General features: G+C 40.5%; 1 protein-coding gene across 2 annotated transcripts in view; it reads right to left on the bottom strand.

Annotated features, from left to right (window-relative positions):
* Positions 1-14,471: 14,471 nt before the first annotated feature.
* Positions 14,472-22,809, bottom strand: part of mllt10 (MLLT10 histone lysine methyltransferase DOT1L cofactor) — a 47,597-nt gene continuing 39,259 nt past the window's right edge. Inside the window, exons 15-22 of one of the 2 annotated variants that reach the window (XM_059326819.1) lie at positions 22,071-22,149; positions 20,719-20,912; positions 19,172-19,321; positions 18,905-18,960; positions 18,373-18,674; positions 17,594-17,614; positions 17,182-17,272; positions 14,472-16,864 (exon numbers count right to left, since the gene is read on the bottom strand). In XM_059326819.1, coding sequence (XP_059182802.1) covers positions 16,583-16,864; positions 17,182-17,272; positions 17,594-17,614; positions 18,373-18,674; positions 18,905-18,960; positions 19,172-19,321; positions 20,719-20,912; positions 22,071-22,149 — 1,175 coding nt within the window. In that variant the 3' untranslated portion in view covers positions 14,472-16,582. The remainder of the gene's footprint in view (positions 16,865-17,181; positions 17,273-17,593; positions 17,615-18,372; positions 18,675-18,904; positions 18,961-19,171; positions 19,322-20,718; positions 20,913-22,070; positions 22,150-22,809) is intronic. The other variant, XM_059326820.1, reaches the window with a different exon arrangement.

Raw genomic sequence — 22,809 nt, 5'->3', positions numbered from 1 at the left:
TACATCTCTGAGAGAAAATGAGCTGGATTAAATGGATAAAGGTTTCCATTTGGCTAAGATGAATCATTTATAAAAATATAAAGGAAGGAAATTTGTCTTTTGTGTCTGTGCCGAATGAAGGGAGATATCCAGAGTACCCCTTTGCTTGTGATTTTCCGCTCGGTTGGCCTGTCTGACGTCATTTGACCAGGTCGCTATGTTCAATTTCCTGCAATAGCCTTGATTATTATAAATTGGTGAGTGAAGTGGACATTCAGTGCTATGCAGAAAATGCAAGCAGTGATTTGTTCCAGTTCATGCTGAGTAAATTTTAAATCTTGTTTATGGCTTTGCTCATGAGGTTAAATACATGTGCCATGTAGAAGATTTCTGTGAGAATAAAGCTTGATCCTATGGCCAAAAATCTCTATATAGTTCAATGAATCTCATGATGTAACATTTTTTCTAGTCTATATGAAATGGTAATGCATATTTTTGTACACTCCTGTCTGAATTAAATACTTGAATTGAATGAAAAATATTTCTCATGTAATTTATAACTTTAGTGCAAAGTTGACGTAATAGTTCCAAGGAAATTATGGAGAAAAATGCTCTCAGATTCTTTTTTCTGAAAAATGTAGTTATGTTATGTTATTATCAATTTAGATGACATATTATGATACCGCCATATGATTTCGTCACAATACGATTACATTGAAAGATTTATATTATCGCCCAGCACCACATGAGAATGATCAAACTGATGCCTGAATTTCTGATAAAAGGTTTCAAAGGTTCTTTTAAACTGATAAAAGAAAGTTGTCCAGTTATTGCATGTAGGTAGGGTTGTGTCAAAGTTGTGTCAAAACGTTTCCAGTCAAAAAATACCTGCATATGACCCATTTTGTTCCCAGATCAAGGGGAAAAGCACATTTGTATGTTGTTCTTTGCAGCCAATCACCAGAAATCTTTGATTTAATATGACGTGTGATTGGCCGATTACCGCTTTATTGCTCTTCATATTGGCTGTGATGTACCCTGTCCAGTTCATTCTACAGTTTTGTATTTAGTTCATAAACATTTAAACACATTTTTAGACATGTATCAATGTAAAAAAATCATTTCGATGGGGACGAGTGTTGGTGGCATTTTATGCAACTTCCATTCACATGATTGAAGTAGAAAAAAGACATCAAATGAAGTACTCTATTGGTGTTATCACTGTTGTTGGTATTGGTATCGTAATGTTTAAATGATACCCAGCCCTATATGTAGGACAGCTCCAATTAACAAACTAATGTGAGGTAAACCTGCTGCCTATCCAACAAAATTGTTGCCGCAAGCCATCTGAAGTTAAAAGCTGTGACCTGCAGAAGAACCAGAAAAGAGGGGGAAAAGGCCAAAACAGGGACAGATGTGGCTCTCCAACAGCCACTGTACGTCTCCTTCATGAAGCTTAGTGATGTGCTCATTAAACTTGTGAATGTTCAACCAGCTATTAAACGTTTCAATGAACTTTTCCTTTTCTCTGGAACTCTTACTGTACAAATACAGTGTTTCTTTCCCAGGGCAGGGAAACTAGTGAAAAAGCTCTGAAAAGCTATTAAATGTAGCTGAAGGAGAGCTTGTGACACACTGTCTGTCTGTCTGTTACTGTTTTTCTGTCACTCTCTCCCTGTCTCGTTAGCTCTTTGTGTTTTTCCTGTCTCTCGGCCTGTCTCTCTCGGCCTGTGAGGTGAAAGTGGCTTCCATGGTAACGGCACACTCTGTTTATGCCACGACATCTCACTTCATCACAAGCTGTTGATGGCTTTGATTTGCATGCATGCCTGTGTGTGTGTCTGTGTGTGTGTGTGTATATGCGTGTTTGTTCCCTCCCATTTCTGCCAAATAACTCCCAAAAACACACACCATACAGGTGTTTGTCAGACTAACAGGAAAGGTCAAAACTATAAGCAATCTGATGGATCACATTCCTCCATTAAATAAAGAGGGTTGGTTTTCTAATGCTTTTATTCTGAAAGGAACATTCCTCTTTTTTTTTTTTTTTTTTTACACGGAAAGCAGTTGTTTTTGGCATCTTAATCACCACTTAAGTTTAAAAGAATATTAAGAACATGCTACAAAAACCTCAACATATGCATTTATTTTGTGTAAACTCCCATATGGAGAGTAAGTTTCAGAAACCTCCAACAAAACCATAAAAAGGAAATTGGCACTTTAGCTGTTAAGATTAAAAAATGTAAATTTAATCATACTCATTTCCTCATTCTGCGAGCTGATCCCGTACACTTAACCACTTAAATTAGCAGCAGAAACAATGATTATGACTTCTTTTCACCAAAACCAGTCGCCCCCAATTAGTGGAGTAGGGGGGGAGAGGAGGGTCGGGGATATGGGAGGGGGGGTGAGAGCGGAGGAGGGAGGCAGGGAGGGCCTGGCTAGCCGGACCCCCTGCAGGGCAGAAAGGGGGGAAAAATGGATTCCATACCAGGAAATCCATTAGGGCAGGGAGCGGCGTGGAGCTGGCAGCACAGAGCGGCCGCCGTGTTTTAAAAAATTCCTCATTAGGTGTAATTTCTAAATACAATCAGCATGGGCAGAATGAGAAGGCGAGGATCTGACCAACTCATCAGGATAATCAGGGTAATAGCATGATTCGGAGTGTGTGCTGCAGCAGAGAGATGAAAACCAAAGAGAGCACAGGAGGACGAAGGGTGAATTTTAATTCTGCTGCTGGACACTGACTTTGGGATGTTTTTCTTCTTCTTTTATATATATATATATATATATATATATATATATATATTATATATTATATACACACACAACTTAGTGATCTAGATGATTGATGTGGGGGTTGGGTGGCTAAAGCAACAAGTAAATGGAAAGCAGGAGCCTCTATATGTCACCAATACCTCTCTCTTCTTCTCTTGCTATCATCTCACCATCCGCTTTTGAATGAGACAGACGTGGAGAAATTGGTGAAAATGAAGCGAAACTGTGGAAAAGGAGGAAGAAGAGGGAGAGAAAAGAGGGTGGAGAGCAAAAGGAGAGAGGGAGTGGGAGTCAGGGGGCCTCTGCGAGGGAGAGAGGAGGGGAAACGGCAGGAGGGGAGGAGTGAGGGAGGGAGGGAGGGAGGAGAAGAGGTTAATTTGCACATATTAGAGAGGGCAGGATTTTTCATTAAAAAGAGATTGAAGTTGATATATGCCTGTGCGCTCCTGACACACTGTACACTCTGATTGTGTTAAGTCCTTGACAGAACAAAGGATTTCCCCTCTCTCTCTCTCTCTCTCTCTCTCTCTCTCTCTCTCTCTCTCTCTCTCTCTCTCTCTCTCTCTCTTCTCTCTCTCTCTCTCTCTCTCTCTCTCTCTCTCTCTCTCTCTCTCTCTCTCTCTCTCTCTCTCTCTCTCCCTCCCTCCATCTATCTCTAACAGCCATTGCAGCCGGTTGCAGCTCTGGCAGCACTTTGCAGCTTTATGGAGCTGTTTCATGGTGAATAGAAGCCCAGGCAGGGTGTCATATCACCTCAGGAGCCCCCCTCGATGCATATGCATACACTTACTTTCTCTCCTATGTTAATTCATGGAGAAGGGGAGAAAATGGCTTTCATGCATGTATGCCACCTTTCGATTTACCCCTGTGTGTGTTGATCTGGTGAAAGCTTCAGCATAACATTTGGTTCTCCTTCCTCGCCGCAAACAGGAAGCAGAAGAAGCCAACGCCTTTTGATATTCATTCCTTATTCATTCCTATTCCTGTGACTGAAGGAAGCATTTAATAAAGAGCCATTAACCACTCTGTGACCACAAAGTTGCTCATTCAGTCAGGTTTTTTTTTTTTTTCAAAAAAGGTAGTTGCACTCTGACAAAGCTTCCAGTCCATTGTTCAAGGCCAACATTCACTCAGGTAAGCTGATCTGGCGTCAGCCCGGGCCCGCTGCCTGAGGCCAACTTATACCTGCTACAGAAACAACAGAAGCAATAATAACAGCAGTTCCTTCTTTTTTATGATCTGTTGTTTAGGACACACGCAACTTCTATAAATCTCTCCCTTCTTTCTTTCTTCCCTCCCTTTCTTTTATCTTGTTTCCCTCCGGCCACATCTGTCATTCCACGCTGGAGGGTTATACCTGATCTTTGACCTTAGTTAGCGCAGCCCTTGAGACCTGTTTCTCACACACACACACACACACACACACACACACACACACACACACACACACACACATGCATAACAAGCCTGCACACACAGAGTAGGAGATATTGATTGGTGATAGATAGATAGAGCAGGGCTGGCCTGATAAGGAGGCCATATTTGATGTTTGTTCTGGCAGTAGAGGGAGAGATTAAATCACAATGAGCAGCCTGCTCCGTCCTTGGCTCCGTCCCTACTTGAGGCTTCACAGGAGTTTAGGGGTCGAGCTTAAAGGATGACGGGTGAGGGATTGTGGACAAGGGCCGCCCGGTCTGCTTAAATCCACTGTGGTAAGAGCCATTGATTAACACGGCCTGTAATGTTATTCAAGGGTGTGTTTTTGTACAATCCAAGGTTTTCAACGTTTCAAGCTTTTAGATGCACAACATCAACCGCTTCTATGCTAAAGACAGATCTTTGTTTTCACTCCCTTGTCCTTCTTGGGCAATGTAGTGGACTGATTGACAGGCATCAATACATGTCTGAAGGCTCACAATGGGTGTGAGATCACGTCTTGTTCCCTTCACCACACAAGAGCTCATTGAAACATTGCTGCTCTGCATATTCTTCTGTTAAAGAATGTGTTTTTATCCTCTTTTCATCTGCAAGTATCCCTTGGGAAAATGGCCAATTAAACAAATATATACAAATAAATACTTAAAATATAAATGCTGTAAAACACACTATAATGTAGTTCAAACAAAATCTTTAAATTTTGCAATATCATGTCGTGATAGACTGTTAGCGTTAAATTCTCCTGCATGCCATAGCTCTAATAATCCAAACTCCATTCATAAAACAAGGATTTTAAAAGTTATTTGCTTGCTTGTCTTGCAGACAGACCTGTCAAAGCATTAAGTCACACTTTTTACACATCAGCATTTTGTTGTTGTTATTTCGACATGCTTATGATTCTTTTATTAAAATTAAATCACAGCAAAATCTGTGTATGTTTGGTGTATGCTGCTGTAGTATCGCTGTCACAGCAGTCATCCAGACACGGGGAAATTCATAGAGCTGTGTGCACCTCTGGATGATGTTATGTTTGTGTTTGGTTTTCCAGTGTATCTGGGATTTCCACAAAAGGTATAAAGCAGAAATGGTGGAAAGAAATGGCGCCGTTGTTTAAACTTGTGCAGCAAGTGTCAATCTACTGGTCAAACCAGGCCCCAGAGTTTGTTTGTTTGCTTATGAATTCAACACCTTATTTTCAAGAGAAAGAGAGTGTTGTGTTTTCTTTCTAAAGTTTCATTGTCTTGCTTTGTCAATTCATATATTATTGTCTACAACATATATGTGAAGCATGAGCTCTGGAAACATATAAAAATAAAACTATATCTATAAACATATTTCTACTGTATGATTACATACACCGATAAATCAGCATTTATTAAGTTTATACACCTCACAGGTTTAAAATTTCTAATGGATATGTAGAAAACCCTTAAGGTCATTTTGTAGTTGTATATGATAACATCTATGTCACATTGTCAAGCTTTCATTCATCATATGTTGAGTTATTAACAGATACATTAATAAACACTTAAAATGTCCTTGAGACCACTTACATGAACATTATAGTGTGTTTATTTAATTTTTTTTTATCATCTATGAGTTTTTCTTATAAATAATATATACCAGTCTTTTTAAAGTAGAAACATTTGTTGTCAGAATATAATGTGGTTCACACATGAAAGCACTTGTGTCGGAGGAGCACATGTGCTCTAAATTCACATGTGGGTTTTAACATGTGACAGCATTTCCCCTGAAGACATGTAGGCTCTCTTTTCCTTCCTCCTGATTCCTGTTAATCTGCACAGGTATTCTTTTCACCTCAGTTTTCTTACAAAATATTCACTTGTGATAAATCCTTATCACCACTACTGTGCGGTGTTAAAGTCTATTCATTATCAGCTAAGTGTAGTTAAATCAAAATAAACCAAACCCTGTTCCGGCAGCGCAGTGACCCGAGAGTCCCCTATATATGACCAGAGCCAGCCCAGGATCCAAATCCCCTAGTCGAAAAAGCAGCATGTGTACGTATGAAAGGCTGTATATGTTGGCCAGTGTGTGCACGGTCTCAAGGGTTGGGAGATTATGTCGACAAAAGGTGCACCTGGTGCTTTAGATTGAGTTTCTCTCCTCCCCTTCCTCTCTTTATCCCTCTTCCATCCCCCTCTCCCCTTCTCCTCTGACCATTTCCAACATTACCCTGGGACTTTTAAAAGATTAGACCATAGCTTTTATAATTGTGCCACTAATGCTTGTCAACAGACAGGTGAGACTAATGGAGAATACTTCTTTTTTTTTTTAAATATCAGAAATACATCTTCTACAACACTTTATTTTATACTTGTAGTCATGTATTCTGTGTCAGAGCAGATTATTGAGTCCGCTCTAAAGCATTAGATCCTTTACTTAAGTAAACTAGCAACACTGTGGGAGGAGAGGAACTCTCACAGCTCATTTCTCTTGGCTCTTGCATGGGACTGAGCACTCTTAAGCACTTTTTTCACAACCGGCAACCATTTACTATTATTTTATTCTATTTTATTTTTAACTTTTCTTTATTCTGCATGCGTGGATTTAACTCTTACTTTGTGATGCATCTCATTGTTTCAAGAAATGTTTTATAAAAGTAAACCACCAACACAACTATGTAAAAAAACAAAAAACAACAGCTTAATTACAGGTAAAAATCTTTCATTCAAACGCTTAGTAAAATTACTAACATAAAAACATAAAAGCACATATACAATACAACCTGTAACTGATTATGTGACATTATTAAATTGTTAATAATTATCAGGTCATGGTGGATCTAGTTTAAACTACTTTATATTCAATAATGTGATTAAGCCAAGAGTTTCCCAACCTGAGAGTCAAGTTCTGTCCTCTGGGTCACCACATGACACAAATTTGTATTCATATTTTGGACTGAATCGAAATCTGTGTCGAAATCAGATGCTTTTATTGTGAAATATTATTATAAATGTTTTTGTAAAGGGCCACAAGCCCAAAAGGTTGAAAACAACTGCTTAAATCTTTACCAAGGATTTTAGATTCTGCCTGCTCAAGCTGCTTCACCACATGGGAGAGTTATAGTATCCTTTACTGGTAACACTAGAACATTCGAGGTTGGCCTCTGGTAGTATTAAATTCATACTTTAAATAAGAAAAATTATGTGGTTTTTTTTGTCAATAAATGCTTCATATTTCCAGATCTATAGTATTTCCTGTGTTAATAACCCTCACATGCGATTCTCAAGTCTAATATTTCAGACCCAAATGCCCCAGCTGTCTATAAAATATAATTTTTGTGATAAATTAATTAAAAATCTTGTATTATCAGGCTGAGATGCACTTACAGTTCACCAGGAGAGCTCTTTTGTGTTCTCTCTCTCTCTCTCTCTCTCTCTCTCTCTCTCTCTCTCTGAAGGGAAACAACAGATACAACAGTTAGCAGAGAGACATGCGCCAGCTCCTTTGTGTGTGTGTGTGTGTGTGTGTGTGTGTGTGTGTGTGTGTGTGTGTTTCAGGGACTGTGTGATCATATACACACATGTTCACACAGCACACACACACACTCACCTGTTATGAACCCTTAAAAAGTTCACCGCCATCTTTAACTGGACTAATATCTCATCATGGTTGATGCAACAAGTGTAGCACACTCATACACACAATTATTTGCACACACAAATCTCTCTCTCTCTATCTCTGCAGGCCTTATACCTCTCTCGTCCTTTACTCCCTCAGCATATATTTGGAAGCAAAGAAACTGAATCAGCTGTGTGTGTGTGTGTGTGTGTGTGTGTGCCCTTTTGGGCATCACATGTAGCCCCCCTCCCATTTCCATGAAACACACACACTAGCCTTCGCCTCCAGCCCAGGGGTCTCCAGTCTGCATAATAAATGAGGCCTGCTGATAGGTGGATGAACAGGGAAGGGGGAGGGCTTTCTCTCTCACACACATACACACACATCAGCCTGTACCATTATGCAGCTTGGGTCTATACCATTTAACAGCTGTTGCCGTTGGAGAAATCCCAGGTCTCTTTATATGCTTGTTGTTCGCTCATTTATCGTGATTGCAGCAGCAGTTGGACTCCTCCTCAGAATTTCGATGTTCTGATTTCAATACTGGGAATTAGCTTCAAGCCTCCACAGGGAGGATTTCCCTGCATCCACTGTTGCACTGTCCTTGAGCAAGGCACTTACCTCTCAGCCACTCAGGACAGTCCCCAGGTGTTTGTGTATATGAAAGCCTTCCTCTTCCTGCAGCTTTTAAATTATGTTTATTAGCTAATCATAAAAATCCACACATACAGGTGGAGGGTGCGTATCAGAGGATATGGGGTTGATCATTAGTTAGGCATAAACCTTTTTGAGCTTAAACAGTAAAATTGCTTGATGAATACTAAAATCTAATCAGTCACCTGACAAAACTTAAAAAATAGAATAATTCATAATATTCTTCTACCCTATCACTTTAATGTAATTATCGTACATGGACACACACATGAAATTTCCCCCCAACCTGCCATCACTAACCAGGCCTGGAATTATTTAATAATATAGACCTCTCACATAGCCAACCATTTGAAAGTAATTATCAGTAATGATCTGCCGGTGACTGATCTATTTTTACCTGATGATCAAACCACATCTCATCTCAGATCTATATCCCGTCACATTCATTATAACCCCACAAGATTACATTCATCTCTGCCAGCACCACCTGTCCTTGTAATGGTGTTTCATTCTTCACCCACAGCCCATTCACAGTCATGGTAAATACAGGACATGCAGGGGGAATACAATGTGGGGAGTTGCCTTTTTATTATTTTTATTTTGCCCAGGTTGGTGTCAACCTTTGAAAGGAAAAGTGTGTATCTGAGTGAATTTGTTTGTGTATAATGATTTATTTAATATATTATTATTATTATTATTATTATTATTATTTTAATTTAGGTCACATGGGTCACTGGATACTCAAAACATCTTTATCTTTCAAATAAATATGTAAATAAATGCATTACTTTGTCAAATTTGTACCTCACTACCACAGGTTAAATACACTAAGCATGCTTTTAAAACAATAGGACATTTAGGAGTAAAAGAAAAGTGCCTATTGTAAAGAAAAAAGGGGTATATAAATGAGTTTAAGTGAATGTATACATAATTTAGTGCATTTCTTTGTGGGTCATGTGGCTTCCTGCAGTTGGCTGCTGTGGTCGATGGTCTTCAAAACAACTCACTGGAGGTCCGCATAACAGACAGGAGGCTTTACATTTAACAAAGAGACAAACATTAGAGCCAAAACAATTTGAATCAAATTTTAATATGTTAATATTAGAGGAGTATAGTGGAGAATTAATTGATTAAAGTAAAACAAGTTTGCCAAAAACCTCACTAGATTAAATGTATAAATATTTTAGAATATAATAATATAAAAAACATAAACTGAAATTTCCAGTGTAATTAAGAAGCCTTTATCATAACATGACTAAACCCAAGAATATTATTCCATATGTAGCCTACATCACATGCTACACACCCAGTGTAATCGCTTTCTGTCTCAGTGAGTGAACTTAAAAATATATATTTTTTAAAATAAAATTTCGAGAAAGTGTCTTAAAATTGTTTTGCATCCATCAATTGACAATATTTCTAATGTTGTGAAGCTGTACCATGACGGGCAGCGTCAGATAAAACAAACAGTGGTAAACGGAGGCGCTGCTGCAGTGAAGTGTCCCCGGTGCAGACACGGCTCAGCTGCGGAGCTGCATTTCCCCTTCCGAAAGGGAATAGCAGACAACAGAAAATCACTTATTCAAATCCCCTCCCTTTCACTGCTGAATTTATACGCTCTTTGCGCACGGTGAAGTTATTCTTCCCGCTTGTTTGCAGTTTTCGGAGCTCATTTCTTCTCGCCGATAGTGGGAGCCGCAGGCAGCGGGGGGAGGGACGGCTCGCTGGCCGCGCAGCGCTTCACTCCGCGCGGCAGGCGAGCTGACGAGGCGCCGCTGAGCCCCGGGAATGAGCTGCTAGGTGCCGGGGCGATGAACCGCTTATAGCCTACTGAAACTAGCTCAACATTTCCCCGCATATGGTCTACATTTATGATCATTTAATTGTATCCAAAGCTATTTATGCATTTAATATTTAAAAAATACATTTCGCATTATTACGTTTTATTATTTATTTGTTTGCAAACGTCTTTCAAACATTTTAAAGAAACGTTTTGTATAAAATATACTCAAAATTAATAAATAACTTGAAGAGCTACTCTACTTTTGTGTGCTTTGGTAATTATTTTGTATTCAGTTTTTTGACGTTTTGACATTTTTCCTCTGATGGTAGCCAACATGACACACAAGAATAAAAAAAAAGATAGATGGATGGATGGATGGATGGATGGATGGATGGATAGATAGATAGATAGATAGATAGATAGATAGATAGATAGATAGATAGATAGATAGATAGATAGATAGATAGATAGATAGATTTTATGATTTATTTATTTATTATTATTTTACACTTTTGTGTTTTTTTTTAACTCTGCAAATATTTATTTGTTCAACAACTTTGAATTCATTTATATAAAATATTTTGTATTTTTCCATTACTGTCTGCAGTGTTATTCTTTTTACATTTATTCTATAATTTTAGTAATATGTCCTCATTGTCATCGCTGTGGACAACCTCAGGTATGTGGTTTCATGTGTATTCTAGGGTGTTATTAATGCAAATGATGATTGTAAAACAGTTTTATTTTATGGATCTAAACTGCAAGAACTCACGTGGTATAGTATGACTCAAACATGTCCTTATGTGGAGCTTTTTCTTGTCTGTATTGAGGGTCTATTGAGACAGAAGGTGCTGAAGCCCTTGGAGACACATTTCAACAATAAAGAATAAAAAAACAAAACTGACCAAATTTAACTTTTAAAGTAAAATAATGAAGTTTTGTGTTTATATTGAATTCACTGCATGTGCATCAAAAAGCCTCAAGGTGTTATTGAACAGAGAGAGAGAGAGAGAGAGGGCCCTGGGAAGGATGTGTAGCCTGTGTGTGTGTGTGTGTGTGTGTGTGTGTGTGTGTCAGGGGGTGACAGAGGAGTGTCACTATAGCAGAATAATACAAGCTATCTGAGAATGAAGAGGGATGAGGCTGATTCCTGCTGCTTCTCCTCGCCACCATTATCCTACAGGAGAGAGACCTGAGGGGGGAAGGCACACACACACACACACACACACACCCTGGGAGTCTCCTCAGCTGTCCCCCTTACACTCTCCTTGTACCCTTCCTCCTCCTCCTCTTCTTCCTAAACACCTCTGCTCGTCGGATCTGGTTCCACTCGGCACCGGATCAGGGCCCCTGGCAGCTGACTGTAGGTTTCTGGCCAGGATTAAGGCTCCTAATGGCAGCCACTCTGTGATGATTTACACTGCATTACTGTACACACCAGCAGCGGCTGCCTCCTCCTGCTAATGGTTTATTACACCGGAGCCTCTCTCAGCTTTATTGCTCTTTGCTCTCTCTCTTTCAGGCTGAGGTCTAATTAAATAATTTAACTGAATTACCAAACATATGCCAAAACCTGTGTAGGAATTACTCATGGCACTTGGTTAACTTGTTTTATGGTTTCGCTTTCATTTCTGCTTGGCTGGAGACAGTGGGACGTCTGATGTGCTCTGAGTTTTCCAGGATGGGACGGCAACAAACACTCAAAGTCTGTGGAAAATGAAGGTCCTGTCAAAATCACTTTATCTCCAAAACAACCGCTTTCCAGGATTTAAGTGACAAGGTTTTTTTTTGTTTATTTAAATAAGATGTAGTATAATTTTTTCACCCCACTGATTCCTTCAGTTTACCTAAAAAACGAGATATTTGGAGATACATGGTTTTCATCCTGGTCAGGTAAAGATGTGACTCTAATTGTAGGTCATGGTATAAGTAGTGGTAAGAGAAATTAACAAAAATAAAACCTTTTTATTTTGTCTTCAAGATGCTTTCTTCTCTGTTGTGTCATCTGACAGCAACTTGTTTTCCATTAATTTATTTTGGAAAAATATTTGAATATTGCTCCTTGTGTTTTCATACAAGTAGTCTATTATTTTAGATTTATGCATTTTAATTTGTGTGTACTGTGAATATGTAAAATTTCTAGAAAATGTGTCATTTGTTTTTTATGCAGGCAGTAGGGACCATACAAAAATATCAAATCAAGGTTTATTGTCTTTGCTTTCACTCTGCTTCAGGCTTTCTCAGTTGCAGTTTTGTTGTCTCTGAAAAATGCAAAACAATAACAAAGCTTGATGTTGAAGCAGGAGAATATATACTAGAAAGCAGGGACTGAAAACCTGCTCAGTCAGAGGCAGGTACCCATGCTGCTGCGGAGCATTCCTCACTGACAGCAGCTCAGCTCGCCTCTGAAGCTGCAGATATCTGCCCAACATTTGTCTAATCATCCAGGGCTTAACCCTCCTGCTGGCCCGCTATCTGCTCCGTGTGTGTCTGAGTGTGTGTGTGTGTGTGTGTGTGTGTGTGAGAGAGAGAGAGAGAAATCTCCTGTCTGCTAACACCAGGGCTTAGAAGTGTTTTGACTTTGTGATCAGGCACCTGGTTGGGCAGCACACAGGGGTCCTCCATCAGCTGGTAAGCCCTCCCACCCCCAGGGAGGGTTTCTGGGGGAGTGTGATCGATGATGGACACAGCAGCTCTGCCCTGTGTGTGTGTGTGTGTGTGTGTGTGTGTGTGTGTGTGCTATTACCGGGAGTGGAAGGAAAGCAGCTCCTATGGTTGGGGCTTATGAAAGAGAAGGTCCTGGGTGGTGGTTGTGCTGGAGGTGGGGTATATGCTGTTTAAACAGCCTGGCTTTGATTGACAGGGCTGATAGTGAGCGGAGAGGGGGGCACGGGCACGGTGAGGGATATTTGGTGGTGGGAGGGGTGAGTGAGCAAGTGCTTGAGAAAAGAAAAGAGAAAGGGGGGTTGTGTTGTTGAATGCAGGTTAGATTGTGTGTGTGTGTGTGTGTGTGTGTGTGTGTGTGCGCGTGGAGGGAGGGGGGGTAAAAACTCCTGAAGGGGGTGAGGGGAGGTGTATTTTGGGGGGAGCAGGGGTGCAGGGTGCAGGAGGAAAGTGAGCTTTTAATTACCAGGGCAGAAGCAGATGTAGCAGAATGGTGCCCCCACCTCTAAACACACACACACACACACACACACACACTGGTTGTTTCTTGGCAGCTGGAAGTCATCAGCTTTGGGGTGTGTGTGTGCATATTTGTTAGGACAGGAGCCTTGAAGCACATTGTTTACATTTAAAGATGTTCAGCTTCTATTGGCATTTCTTAGTGTGATGATTATTCATTTCCCTCCCCTTTGTTACTGAATGAATCACTTCTTGCTGCTGCCATCTCTTCCATATCATTCAACATAATTAATGCCCGATAATATAAACCACGTGAAATAAAATATATTTATTTTGATATTTGCCGGTTTACCCTCATTATCTGCAGATTTATAAATGTGACCAGAGGAGAAAATAACATCTAAGTTTCTTGCTGCAGTTAACTACCATGTATTATTATAAGGAGGTATTATTTATTGTGTATTTATTGGTGTGCACTGTACTATTTCTGCATATTTATATGCATATGTTATTTTATTCTACTTTTACAGTGCCTTTTTTAACAGATATATAAAATCAATTAATTACAGTTAATTTATACATGTCTGTATATAAAATGCATATAAGATGAATACACTGAAGGCATTGAAACTTCTCCACATTGACTTTCTGTCAGCAGTGAAACATAAAATGTTTCAAGTATGGGTGTGACAACCTACCCATATTTACAATAACCCTGATGGTCTAAAAAAATGAAATATTAATACCATGTTAATAATTCACCAATGATAATATTGTGTAAATAATGCAACGACTCTTAAAATCATTTTATTTTCTCTCTGTTCTCATGTTATTATGGAGTTATGGTTACAGACTATCCACTCATATTTTGTAATTAATTTGCCCGAAAAACAGACAAAAATGTGCAAATAAAAAGATGAATTTTGCCGATGGCCTTCCTCTTGCATATCATGAATTCTAGTGAAAATGTGACATTGTAACAGCCCCAGTTTAGAGTACTGCAATTCAAAGAAATCCCTTTATGCGTCAGTTTATTCAGTATTAATTCAGGTGTAAATGGAAAAAAAAATCTTTTAAAACTGAAGGAAAAAATTCACTGTTTCTCCTTGATATAAACACGGAAAGCTTTTACTTTATCCAGAGTGTTTCTTTATTTTGGTGTTTTGAAATACAATGTCAGAATTTCTTTTACCCCCCCATTATTTTCCACTTGTACAAAATTGATCCAAACAAATGTGCGCACAGATGAAAACACGGTGCCAAGTATAAAATCACTTCTCATCAAGAAAATGGTGCAAAACTTAAAAAAAGAAACACAATGTCCCTGCACATATAAAAATAAATTAATACTTTGTGTGTCCAGTCACTGTCAACCTTTTTTTTTGTCTGGTCCTAAAGATTCACACACACAAACTGAGGCTTCATTGGCTTTCCTTCACACCAGCACGGCCAATCACAATCACTTATGTACACCAACGGCCAATGAGAAAGGTTTATGTACACTTAACGAGGTAAAAACTGTGCCACTGAATGCCCCATGACACACTTCCTCCCCCCTTACAAACAGCTATATACAGCCACATCCCATCCCCAATCAGCCAACTATCAAGTAGCTTCTTGCTTTTAACACAACACAGAGTAAAGTCATTAAAAGGGTTTACAGCAAAATTCGACTGTATGAGGGAAAAGAAACAGAAAAAAACAATACAAACAAAACTTTACACAGTAGTACAAAATGATGTTAAGTTGCAACACCAGCGGGCTTTAAAATATATCATCTTATGCCCATTACACAAACAAACTCCCAATAAATAAAAAGCACAATACAAAGTTGGCTTTGATATTAGAGAATGCAGCAGAATAATATTTCCTGGTTTTGTTAGATACCAAGTCTATTTTTAATCTGTTGCCTTAGCAACGCAGCTTTATTACCAGTAGCATTGTGAAGAATTCGGCTGAGTGACAGGGACACAGGTAAAAGGAAACAAATCCCTCCTTCCCTCCCTTGGCCTCAGGCACTTGGGTTTTGGACCCTGATTGGCCAGTCCTCACTGATGTGGGTTTTTTAAGCGGCCGCTGCTGTCGGCCTTTTAGGTCCTGATAGGCTGGTCCTGCTCGAGAGGTAGGTGCAGCAGGGGGCTCAGTCAGGAAGATGAAATGTAATGACTTCCACGCGCTGACAACCAACTGCATAATTTCTCTTTGTGAGTGTGTGCCTTGTGGATTAATGCATCCCTCTGAACATTCAACTTGCTGGGTTTTTTTTTGTCCTTTTTTTAAAATTTCACATCCCTGAGTGAGCCCCCTGTATCTGGCCCAGAGAAGAGACAGTCAAAAGCAAGGCTTCTGCGGTGACCGTACAAGGCTTGGCTCACTGACATTAAATGGATCTACACAAACGGAGTGAAAGAGACATGAGAACATGTGGGATATTTTCACAAGCCTCTCACCCAATATTCCCCTCGGGATAGCTGCGAGACAGATGTCAAACACGCATCTGCTACTGTTAAGTCCTGCGGTGGGGAATTGTAGTTCTTCTTTATATTCATGTATTTCTGATATTTTTTTTGTAGTTCTGTGTGTGTGCTAGCTTGTGTGCTGAGTTAGTTGAGGCCCCTGAGAGAGTGAGACAGCAGAGAGACCAGACAGAGGGATGTTCGTGTGGAAGATGGAGAAGCAGTGAGAGAAATTTGGAGACAAAGGAAAAGAGAGGAAATGATGCTGAAATGTGTGACAGCACCAAAAGGAAAGTGAAGAAGCAGGATGACAGAGAAGAAAACATCAAGAGAAACTCATTGAAGGAAAATGTTTCTGAGAAGAGAAACACCACGTGGTCATTAACTGACACTAACGCACTAAGTTGCTACCAGTGATATCAAATGAAAATCATTACCTCAACAGTGACAAAATAAGAACCTGAAGCAGCACTAAAGCTAAAAAATAAAACCTCTAAAATTGGATGGACATAAATAGTACAAATAAAGACAAAATGTTAAGTGTAACCTGAAAAAGTTGCAAAATAAACCTGACAAGGTCAACTAGTGTGAATGCTATCACGCGCAATAGTGTGTGCTAAAGTATCAGCACAGAATAATCTACCAGGAGCACAGATTCCTCTGCTGCCAACGTTCTCATCACTGAACCACAAAGTTGACCAACATGCTGATCTCCTGAAGACTCTGCATATTTATTTAAAAAAAACAAAAAAAACAACAACAACCAAAAAATAAAGAGCATCTGCCGTCATGTCTTCTCCTGCCCTGCGACGCCCACAGCCTTCTCGGCTAGCCGCGGTTTCTGTGCCCCCGAGGCGTGTGTGTCAGCGTGTGCGTGCTGCATCGCCAGGAAGGGGTTGGCGGTGATGGTGCCTTGGCCTTGGCTCTGGGCGCCGGGCAGCAGGTTGTTGATGGGCAGCTGAGCGGAGGAAAGCGGGATGGAGGGAATCTGGGCGGAGGAGAGGGACTGCAGCTGCTGGAGTTCCTGCTGCTGCTGCATCAGTTGGTAGAGCAACACCTGCTGCTGCTCCTGAGAGAGAGAAGGAGGAGAAAATAAGGAAGAAAAGGAGGGAGCAATGCAGGGAAAAAAAAGTAAAAAGTTTCAAACAAAAAGGGAAGAGAGTTGGATAAGGAGGACAACAATGAGTGATGGAGAAGAAAAGTGGGGTGAGCGGTGGAGAGAACAGAGAAAAAGAACAGTTAATAAGCTTGGTGATTTAGGCCATTGTCCAAGAGAAAATTGTCGCTCAGTGTCTTTGTGTGTGTTTAACTGTGTGTGATAGTGATGATGGCAGTGAGTAGCCTGTCAGTGTGTGTGTGTGTGTGTATGTGTTTTGTGTGTCGTACCGCTGAAGGCTGTGAGGACAGCAGCTGCTGGAGCTGATGCTGATGCAGGAGGAGTCTGTGCTGCTCAGACAGGAGGCCGAGCCGCGCGGCGCTGAGGAGACAAAAACACCACTCGCGGTTTAGAACACAATAAACACACTGTCGTCACGCTATCAGCTCTGAGCATGACACATTTTAATACACAGTTTCAAAACATTAGAGGTTTAGAGGTAAGAGAGAACCAGAGCTGCCAACTGCAGCAACATGTAACACAAATATAACAACTCATGTAATATTTAAATCATCTTAAACGTCCACCTCACTTGATCTCTCTCTAAACATGTATACACAGAACCACACACAAAAATGTGGCACAACTTCTGCACAAAATCTGTTTTTGCCGTTACAGGTTGTTGTGATGCTTCTGTCTCACCTGTTCTTACTAGTTGATGAGCTGCAAGAATCCAACACGCAAGCAAAAGGAAAGAAGAAGGACAAGACGCAATAAAGTTCACTTTCTTCAATAAAAATAAATAAAACTTGACAAAGTTCTACTTACAAATAAATCTGTTGAAATGTCATGTTTTTTTAAATTGCATTATTTTACTTAAGACAAAATATTAATATTCAAATTTGGATATGATACAGTTAGTTTAATTTACCCTCAATTTCCAGTTAATTCCAATAAATTTCCGTAATTCCCATGGAAGGTTTCCAATTCAAAATATTTCCAAAATTCCTGAGCTTAACTTCCCATGAAAAATGACAGAATTTGTAAAAAAAAATGTACACAGTAAAGTTCAAGAACTTTTCTCAGCTCTTATAATCATACCTAAATTGTTGCTATGAATACAATTGTGAAAAATTGCATACATTAAAATTTGGTTTCCTTTGTCACAGCGCAGACTGTTACAATAAAATGCCTCAATTTCTGCGTCTGGCATTAGACACCACTAAAAATAACACTTATAACACTTATTTGGAATATTAAAACATTATTGGTTTACAAGAGACTAGATTATTATAACCAGATAAAGTTGAAAATCAAGTATTATTATTTATTATTATAAGAAGAATTTAAGCATATTCTTAACCTTGAAAACATGACATTGGGTTTGAAATGAATACTTTTACAAACTTTTATACAGAAAAACCCTGTTTTATTTTATCAGAAAAAGACTTCAGGACAATAAAAGCAGCCTTCAGACATACCTGTTGTTAACAGGCAACGTGACACCTGTAACTGCTCCCGTAGTGTGTGTGTGAGGGCTGGTGGTGCCCGCCGGCGTCTGGATCACCCCGTTCAGTGCCCCGACGATCCCCCCCATGCCCAGAGCGCTACCTGCACCCAGAGCGCCCATCAGGCCCGCCACCCCACCCAGCCCGGCCGCAGCCGTCCCCAGGGCGCCGACCCCGTTCAGCTGTGGCTGGGGCGGGCTCTGGGAGATGGAGGGAGGGGTGGAGAGAGAGGAGGTGGAGCCGCTGCTGCTGTGGCCGCCGCATGACGCACCGTCCTGTGAGAGAGAGAGAGAGAAAAGCCCCGTTAATGACGACATTTTTCTTTGTGACATAGTTAATCACAAATGTAAACTGATCGCTGCAGCTCATCTAATTGAGCGTGTAATGAGGTGTAAAATCATGACATATAACTAAACTTTACCATCTGATGATTGTTTCACTGAACCATACCAAATTCAGTTATTACATTAATGATTTGTTACTGCTCCTGACTGTCTCTTCTTACCTGAGCTGCCACAGGTAAAGATGAATCAGTGGCTCCCAGCTGGCCTCCTTTTACATCTACAACACAAATCAATGCCGGTTTAGATTCTTTCTGTCTTCATTTCATCTGTTATTCTGCTGATTATACTCAAAACAATAATCATTTAGTTGATAAAATGTCAAAACATTTGTGAAAAATGCAGATCCTAAGTACTGGAAGCTGGAAAATATTTGCCATTTTGCTTGATTAAACAACTGTAATGATTAATGAGTGTGTGTGTGTGTGTACCAGAGGAGGCGGTGCTGGGGGTGAAAGGCACTGATAGCTGAGCGCTGAGTAGCTGCAGTCTCTCTTTCTTCATGGTCAGAGTTTTAATCTGCTCCTCCAGCTTCCTGTTCTCCTCCTGCAGCTGGTGGAGGGACTTCAACATGCCCAGCACTGAAAGAGACAGAAAGAGAAACTGATTGGTCTGATTGGTTGATCAGTATTTGAGTTTAGTGGAGTGGCAGCACTCTCCGCTTCCTGCTAAAAAATATTTTGTAAATCTCACCCGCTCTCAGTTTCCAATTTACTGCTGTCTGGTTCCGTGAGAGAGGAAATTTACATTCAGATTTGCCGCAAAGAAATCTACCTGTCGCAGTGTGAAGTCAAAGAATGATTTTCAAACCTAGAATGGTTTTGCCTAGACATTTTAAGATAAAGCTATATTAGACACAGATGCTCTGACTTTCTGAAAGGCCAGTCCTTCCTTAAAGCAAAGCCATGCAGCTCTGCTCAGACTCCACACGGCTGCATTCAAATAAGCAGTGACTGATTAGACAGATGCACTCTGCAGGGAGGTCAGAGGTCAGAGGTCAAGATCAGCGACAGAACAGTGACCCTGGTGCCTGTGCAGACTCAGCGACAAAGACAACTCAGTGAGGAGGAGAAGGAGGAGGAATTACACACAGGACAACTTAAACCTGAGTACAGATGAAGGACAAGCTTAATGACAACTGGGCCGCCTTCCCCTTTCATTTTCATTTTATAGATCCCTGGAGGGATGTACAGATAGGCAGATAACTGACAATAATCAGCTATAACAGATGAAGTGAGAAAGTGAGTGAAAAGATGGAGCAAGGGAATGCAGGAGGGTGATGGATCAATTGATAGGAAGGAGAGAAATGGGGAAAAGGTGGAAATAATGATTAGCTGTGGGGCTGGCTATCAAACCTCATTCTGGTACTGACAGAAATGTGTGACAAACATGGGTGGATTATCAAACAATGTGGCCCTGGGCACAGACATGGAAAAAGGACCCACCACCTCCCCTATATAGGAGCATCTTGCGTGGTTTTGTTGTTTCACTTGGTAGTCGTTTTGTGTCCATTTATAGTAGTTTTGTTTCTCATTGTAGTTTTTTTGTGTCTTGGGTAATATTGTGTCTTTTTGCAGTCGTTTTGTGTCTCTCTGTAGTCATTTTGTGTCTTTTTCGGGTTGTTTTGTGCCTTTTTGTGGCTGTTTGATATTTCTTTGTGGTCATGTTGATACTCTTTCTGGTTGGTACATGTCTTTTGTAGGCAAATGCCAAAGGGGCCCTTTACACTTTTTACACCTTCAGTAATCCATCAATAGTAAGTACCAAAAGTTTGCACCGAATATCAGCTTAGAAATTTTTGAGGATATTGTCTTCTGTTGTTCCTTGAAAAAGTGACGTTAATTGAAAAAAAGGTATCAAAACAGTATTGCTTGACAGACACAAATTACACCAGCCCTGCGTGTGTGTTAGCGCATTCTTGTGTGTCTTCAGGTGTGTTTTAGTGTGTGTGTGTGTGTGTGTGTGTTTGTCCTCTCACCGTCTCCCTGCGCTCCCTGCTGCAACAGGAAGCTCTGCCCTTCGTTCCACTGCCTCTCCAGGAGCTGCTCTATGCTGGTGGCCACCGGGGGCAGCGTCTCGCCGCCGCCTCCCCCCGCCCCTAGCAACCCCAGCCCCGGCCCCGGCAACGACCCCGAGGAGTCATAGCGGATCTGCAGGCCACCAATGGGAGAGCTGTATGAAGGGAGAGGGAGAGAGAGCATGGATAGAAAGGGAGAGATAGAGAGGTCAATGGGGAGATTAACGACCCAACATAAACGTCAGACAAACATAGACACTGCTGGCTATAAAACTACATCAATTTGTTGTTACAGTGGCCTCTAATGAAAAGGGGCCAGGCTTTCTGTCTCTGTGTGTGAGGCAGGCAGAGAAAGAGAGGGAGAGAGAAGACATGCAAGAGTGAGACAGACAGACAGAGGGAAGTGGACTGTCTTGATGCGATAAATCTTGGTGTGTGTGTGTGTGTGTGTGTGTGTGTGTGAGTGGGGGAAAAGGAGAAATCAGGGACAGCAGTATAGAGTAGAAAGGACAGACATACATATGCTTAATGTGGGGAAATGTTTTAAAAAAGGACAGTGTGGGCAATATTTTAACACTTTTGAATCACACTGCAAACTTAAATATACTCAGATTTTGAGTGTCAATGTCACATTATAAAAAAACAGATATTCATATTAAGACATTAAATTGTTTAAGTTCTTAAGGTGTTCAAAATAGCATTAAATGTGCTACTTTAAAAGAGAATATCTTTAAAAAAAAAATCTGTCATGTTCTTCTATTAAAATATTTTCTTTTTAAATTAAATAACTCCTTTTCCCACACAAATGATGTCCACTGAAGGCAACGTGGAAAACACTACAGGTGCAGTGTCAAAAATAAATACCAACCTCATCAAGTGTAATTATCCATCCCACAAAGAAGTAGAAACAAACAAAAATGGATCTGTATCATCAGTATTCCCATCCTGACAGATCCATGCAAATAATCCCAAAAGAAGGAGATGCAGAAAATCAGCAGACTGTCCTTCCATGTGTGATTAAACCAGAGCAACAGGGGGAAAAAATCTAACTGGAGTTGAAGGATGGTTACCACCCTCAAAAACACAAGTTACCGTTGGCTGAGAGAGCGAGAATTGCCTGTAGGGGTGAGAGCGAAAGGGAGAGTGTGCGTGTGTGTGTGTGAGGAGTGAGAGGAAGAGAGAGGAGACGAGGGGCCAGCGGAGGGAAAAGCAGAGAGGGGGATGGGTGAAGGAGGGGGGGCAGTGAGGAATGTAAATGGGGAGGGATGGGTGAGCATCTGTGTGTGTGTGTGTGTGTGAGAGTGTGTGCTCACCGCGGGGTGGTCTTGGGAGAAGCTCTTATGGAGAAGCCCTGAGCTCCGACGCCGCTGCTGCCGTCTCCCACCTCCTGATCTACACACACACACAAAAAATCAATTGTACATCTAAGACAGCTAAAGTTGAAAACACTTAAAAAACGATACGCACACACACTAACATTTTCAGCTAATGTTTGCAGAGTGATCTGTTCACACTAAAACACCGGGAAGATGGTTAAATCTTTCTGTTTTTTTGGTGGGTAAAGAACTAAACTGTGCATCAGAGCAGACTTCTTACCAGATGTTGGCTGTGATCTCCTCTGCTGTGTTTGATACAATCAATATCACAATATATGATTTTCCCCCCTGTGTTTCTACTGTCAATAGCAGAACAAGCTGAAAAGAAATTATTTGATTGTGGCTTATAAATATTACCTGTTAACCAGGCTAACAGTATTTCCCGCACAATCGCACTGAGATAAATTAAATATAAACAGGAAGTGATTGGCTTTTATGGGTGTCACGAATCTCCAAATCTTAAACTAGATTTTTAACATTTTTTTCCAGCGCTGACAGCTTATGCCATTGTAAGATTATCTAGTCTTGATTTATAAAAAAATAACAAATCATTGGTTTTAATGTCGCTACAACTGTCATTAACATTTTCAATTTCTACTTCTTTGAAAGATGTTAGAGACAGTTTTTCTGCATAGCATAAATTAGTTTTGCTGTCCATAATATTGCCACACAGCTA

Source organism: Centropristis striata, chromosome 23, assembly GCF_030273125.1.
Source record: "Centropristis striata isolate RG_2023a ecotype Rhode Island chromosome 23, C.striata_1.0, whole genome shotgun sequence".
In the NCBI taxonomy this organism is placed as follows: Eukaryota; Metazoa; Chordata; class Actinopteri; order Perciformes; family Serranidae; genus Centropristis; species Centropristis striata.
Note: the sequence above shows the minus strand (reverse complement) of the source record. Positions and strands in the feature narration are given on the sequence as shown.